The sequence below is a fragment of the Mobula birostris genome, chromosome 3, assembly GCF_030028105.1.
Source record: "Mobula birostris isolate sMobBir1 chromosome 3, sMobBir1.hap1, whole genome shotgun sequence".
Classification (NCBI taxonomy): domain Eukaryota; kingdom Metazoa; phylum Chordata; class Chondrichthyes; order Myliobatiformes; family Myliobatidae; genus Mobula; species Mobula birostris.
This window is the reverse complement of record NC_092372.1, coordinates 147,897,910-147,903,909: the sequence shown is the minus strand read 5'-3', so window position 1 is coordinate 147,903,909 and position 6,000 is coordinate 147,897,910. Positions and strand designations below refer to the sequence as shown.

Sequence of the window (6,000 nt, the reverse complement as noted above, 5' to 3'; positions counted from 1 at the left end):
GAGAACTTCATTTGATGTGTATTTGGTCCATGATATTTTTAACATCTCCTGTAGAACCATAATTCAGCTGCTTCTAGTCTCTTTTCCATTGCTGGGGAAATGGTCCAGCATTCATTTAGGATAGAATAAATGTAGCACTGCAGTATTCTAACTACTGGGTTTTAAATAAAAACAAGACAATTTTTCATTATACATATATTTTCATCACTACCTTGATGACTCAGGATTGCAGAAGAGCCTGATCCAAATGCAAATGTCTTGTCAAACTAGTACTAGAGCCAGATCATCTTTAGTACCTGATTGGTGTAGAGATTATTACAGTTCAGAGCATCAAAGTTCAATTCCAATGTTGCCTGTGGAATGTGTGGGATTTTCGCTGGGTGCTCTGGTTTCCTCCTATGGTCCAAAGACAGACTGATTAGTAAGTTAATCTATCATTATAAATTGTCCCATGTTTGGCTAAGGGTAAATGGGGAGGGGGGGTAGGGGGTTGCTGCACAACGCGGCTCAGGGCCGGGAGGCCCTATTCTGCAATGTATCTCAATAAATAAGTTATTTATTGGCTTTACTTATTCATTGTATTATTATGATGCTTCAGTTCTGTGTAACTCCGATTCTTCTGGCAGTAAATATCCACTTAACAGACAATTGCAAAGTTATTGGAGTTACCTCTCAAAACTTGTTGATTTCTCAATGAAGACCATTGCTCCTAAACTGGCCTAGAGTAACTGGTTGTTGCAGATCATGGTGCTTAAGTTCAATGGACAATCAAAGGAACAAATACTGATTAACCAGTGGCAGGTGATGTACATAACAAGTTAACACTGACTATGGGAAAAGAGATGATGTAAGATGCAAAGGAAAAACTCAAACAGTGCAGAAACTGATATAATGCAAGCTATTTATTAGATAACTCATGACATTTTTTTCTATCTGCAATACAAAGTTTTCTAGCAAAAATTAAATTTAATTTGCCTGTATAGTACATGTGTAAAAAAAGCAAGTAATGTATTTTTATGCTGATATAAGATGTATAAAATTTGTGATAGGCAGTGACAGTGAGATTCAAAGTAATATACAATGACACACAAAACAGAATATGTATTTGCTCAGTATACAGAAGTGTAAAAAGCCTTCCAAAATGGAATCTTAACAGGTAAATGCTTCTTTCAGTTTTCTTTCCTCAGGTTTGCCATTTATCTATTTAAAGAGAAAATCAGTAATTAAATATGAAACCCACAATAACTCAAGCTAAGAAACTTCATATTTACTCATGACACTGCTACCGTCACTGAGCTCCAGAACAGCAATACACATTCTGGGTGCTGCCACTCTTGTTTTTTTTTTTGCTCAGGTTGGGGCAAATTATTAATTACTGAACTGATCAGCCTTTTCTTAATAATCATAATGTTAGACCAAATTGCAGGAAGAACATTTTAAAAAAACCTATTAATCTCATTGAAGCTGTCAAATTAGCTAGAAGTGACTCCAGTCTTACACAAACATAGTGGACTCCTAATGTTTCTGTTCTCAAGCTGACTTTGTTTTGCCTTGCGAGGCCAGGTTTCCTTCACAAAGCTTCTTGATCAACTGATTGCTAATGCTTTATCACCATTTTACCAATATGGATAGGCTAATTGTCTGATTCTTCATGGACCAATTACTGATAGATACGATAAGAGTTAATGAAAAGTTATTAACTTTTCCCATTTTTTCCTCCGTAGCTTACTCTAAAAACAAAATTGTCACCATGTCACTTTGAAGTGAACAGTCAGCTACAAGTATTGATAGAAGTCTTCATTCCAAGAGAGCTGCAGTACAAAAGAAAGTCATTCTGCACTTGTACAAGGTTTTGGGCAAGCAACTAGAGGACTAGATACAGTTCTGGCTCCAAGGAAGGGCGTACTTACCTTAGACAGGGTTCAATGAAGTCTATTTACTAAATTGATTCTTGGGCTGCACTTTGAGTAGAGTAAATAGAATGAATTTATATGCACACATTTGAAAGAATATGATGTTAAAACATATGGAATTCTGAGGGTTTATATGTAGATGCCGAGTAACTATTTAATCCAAGGAGAAGGTGTAAACCACTTAGATTAGAAATTTCTTCACTGAGGATTGTGAATCTATTCCACAGGGCTCCAAGTGCTTAAGTACCTTTAAGGCTGAGACTGGTATATTCTTAGGCACTGAAACAACTGAGGGTTGAGAGACAGGATCAGAAAGTTGAAGTGACAACTGACAAGTGACAGCAAGTTAAACTATAATCTTCTTGCATGATGCAAGAGCTTTTAGGGGTCAAATCACTCACACTTAAATTGATATTCCACAAACCTGTCCAGCTTGAACATAAATCGTCACTTTGTTTTAAAACAATTAACAAATTTAAATCAGAAAATAAATGGTTGGGCTGTATTTTGATGTTCTGTAGCCAGTGGCTGACACCGAAATTACAGTAAAGATTTTAAAAATCTTCACTAGAATACAAAATAAGGGTTTCATTTTCCATTCACTAGATCATGGAATGCTTTGATAAGACATTAAGATGCACAGCTGGAGAAAAAAATGAGAGTAGATCTCTTCAATAAGACAGATAGCACCGGTATAACTTGGAAGTGAATTCACTGCCCCCTCCACCTCATTCTAGACTACAACCAGGAGAAATGGCTTCTCAGCATCTTGTCCATTCCAATTAATTTTCAAAAGCCATGACATCATATTCATGTAGAAGCTTCTACAATCTTGGGCAATCTTAATGTGCTATAGTTAAGTATTTTAAAAATTGTGATAACCACCTTTATACAGCAAAGTAGTTCTGGTAAAATGGGGAAATAGTAAAGCCTGGTATTGTCAGTGTACAGGTGGAACCAGATAATGATTTAAGTATTTTACTGAGCACAGCATTTAGGAAATAGACTATACCTATAATGACACTGAATTATTTACTACCCAATTATTAAAACAAGAAATCTTCAATGTTAAAATTAAACAAGTTACTATGAAAGCATACAAATTAAGTTTGCATGCCGAAGTAGTTTATGTTCATCATTTCTATTTTGCAGATGCTGTTCTGCATTTGATAGTTTAAAAAAAATACTAGAAATGTACTTTTGAATAAAATCCTTAAATTTTTACATTGGTTCATACTTGCCTCATATTGCAGAAATGTCGACATACAAAATTCTCCAATCAGGAAAGCAAAAATGGAGGAAAAGATTTGATTATGAATTAAGGACTTAACATTTTGTCTTATTTTGTGCACACTTTGACAAGAAAACAAGAATCTGCTGCAAAGTAGCAATTGCCTTTGTTCTGGTTTTATGAAGATACATACAGTAAATGGATTTAATAATGGATACAGTAAAGGTTTTCTTCTACAGTTCTTCTTTGATTAAGTTACATGGTAATCAATGTGATAGTGGTTTGAGCAGGTAATGGCTGGTGAGACAGATGTTGAATACTGACCTGCACTTTGCTGCTGGGGCAGCTGTGTCTGTAATGGGTGATTCCTGCAGGAGAAGACAACTTCATTAGATATGGCTGAAATTAAATTATACGATATGTAGCGCATGATTAAAACATTTTATTTCAGTCCCCACTCTAAAGTTTCGCATTCTTGGTTTTATACATCATTCACTAACACACTAAAGAAAATCAATCACTAAACCATGACCTCTTAAAAAGATCACAAAAAACAAGCAGAACAATTGAACTAATTCAGTCAAGCATAAAGAATAAAATCAACAAGCCCTGTCAAAAGTGCAATGTTATATCTCCATTCCTTTATGGGATTTAGACTTTTTTTTGACCATTCATTGATAACTCAAGTAACTAAAATGGAATTTGTTTCTTAACAACAAAATGCAATAATCTATTTCCCCTTTTCCTTGGTTCCCATCAAAACATGTGTTGCCTTTTGTCTGAAAAAATAAGCCTACATGATCTTAGGTCTCTACATTTTCAAGGTGAAGCATGTCTAATCACCAAAATGCAACCAGAGTGAAAATCTGTGCTCTGATTTTCCTATCTTTCCTGTAATGACTTTCACACTTCTCTGACCCCATCTTTTATTTCTTTACATGCCAATTCAATTCCCCATTTACCTCATCCATAATGCCTCTGGCCATGTAGAATATAATAAACACAAGAGTTTCTGCAGGTGCTGGAAATCCAGAGCAACACACACAAAATACTGGAGGAACTCAGCAGATCAGGCAGCATCCGTGGAAATGAATACATAGGTGATGTTTTGTGCTAAGGACGGGGAAGAAAGGGGGAAAAGAAGCCAGAATAAAGGTGGTGGGAGGAGAGACAGTGATAAGTGAAGCCAGCTGGGTTGGGGAGGGGGGGTGAAGTAGGAAGCTGGGAGGTGATAGGTGGAAAATACAAAGGGCTAGGTAGGGAGGAATCTGATAGGACAGGAAAGTGGACCATGGGAGAGAGGGAAGGAGGAGGGGGCACCAGGGGACGTGATAGGCAGGTGAGGAAAAAAAGTAAGAGACCAGAGTAGAGAATGGAAAGGGGAGGGAGAAAAATTACTGGAAGGAGATGTCAATGTTCATGCCAACAGGTTGGAGGCTACTAGATGGAATGTGAAGTGTTGCTCTTCCACCCTGAGACTGGCCTCATCGTGACAGAAGAAGGGCCTGTGGACCAACATGTCAGAACAGAACAGGGATAGGAATTAAAATAGTTGGCCACCCAGAAACTCCACATTCTGCAGGAAGTGGAGGTGCTGAACACAGTGCCCCCGCCCATTTACATTGGGTCACACCAATGTTCAGAGGGCTGTATCGGGAGCTCCAGATACAGTGGACAACCCCAACAGGTTCACAGGTGAAGTGTTGCCTCACCTGGAAGAACTGTTCAGGGCTCTGAATGGAGGTGAGGCAGGAGATAAATGGGCAAATGTAGCATTTCTGTCTCTTGCAAGGATAGATGCCAGGAGGGAGATTAGTGAGGAGGGACGAATGGACAAGGAAATCACTGTCGCACTGATCTCAGAGGTGGGGGGAGGGGCGGAAGAGGAAAATGTGCTTTTGGTGATGGGATCCCGTTGAAGATAGCAGAAGTCGCAGAGGATGGTGAGGACAAGAGGAACTCTATCCCCGTTAAGGCAGAAGGAAAGTGGGGTGAGTGCAGATGTCCAGGAAATGGAGGAGATACAGGTGAGGGCAGCATCAATGGTGGAGGAAGGGAAACCCTGCACATTGAAGGAGAACATCTCTGATGTCTTGCAAAGCAACACCTCATCCTGGGAAAAGATGTGGTGGAAACAAAGGAATTGAGAAAGGGAATAGTATCTTTACAGGAGACAGGGTAGTAAAGGTTATAGTCGTGGAGTTGGTAGGTTTATAAAGGATATCAGCAGACAGGTAGTCTCCAGAGATGGAGACAGAGGGTTGAGAAAGGGGAAGGAGGTATCAGAAATACACACAGTGAACTTAAGCGCAGAGTGAAAGTTGGAGGCAAAGTTGATGAAATCAGCATGCTCAGCACAAGTGCATGAAGCAGCACCAGTGCAGCACAGAAAGAGTTGGGGAGCATAACCAGGGAAGGCTTGGAACATGGACTGTTCCGAGCCCATGCAGGTGCCTCATGGCTACCTCTTGAGTTTGGAGAAAGTGGGAGCAGCCAAAGCAGAAACTGTTGAGGGTGACGACTGGTTCAACCAGATAGAGGGTGTTGCTGGTGGATGAGAATTGGTCAGGTCTTTCGTCCAGAAAGAATCTGAGATCTTTAAGGCTTTCTTGATGGGGGAATAGAAGTTATAGGGGCTGGACATTCATGGTGAAAATGAGACAGTCACAGCTACGGAACTGAAAGCTGTTGACACTGAGTGTTGCTGATGTAGGTGGGAAAAGTCTGAACCAAGGGAAATAGAACAGAGTTGAGGTGCAGACACGAGTTTAGTGGGACAAGAGCAGGCAGAGACAAGGGGCCCACCTGGACAGTCAGGTTTGTGGATCTTGGGTATAAGTTATAAACGAGCAGCAC

General features: G+C 39.5%; 1 protein-coding gene across 3 annotated transcripts in view; it reads right to left on the bottom strand.

Moving 5' to 3' along the window:
* Positions 1-887: 887 nt before the first annotated feature.
* The window catches only part of sgce (sarcoglycan, epsilon), a 101,717-nt gene continuing 96,604 nt past the window's right edge, over positions 888-6,000 (bottom strand). For all 3 annotated transcript variants that reach the window (XM_072253427.1, XM_072253425.1, XM_072253426.1), the window contains 2 exons: positions 3,469-3,512; positions 888-1,200 (listed from right to left, as the gene is read on the bottom strand). In XM_072253427.1, the coding sequence (XP_072109528.1) occupies positions 1,184-1,200; positions 3,469-3,512 (61 nt within the window). In that variant the 3' untranslated portion in view covers positions 888-1,183. The remainder of the gene's footprint in view (positions 1,201-3,468; positions 3,513-6,000) is intronic.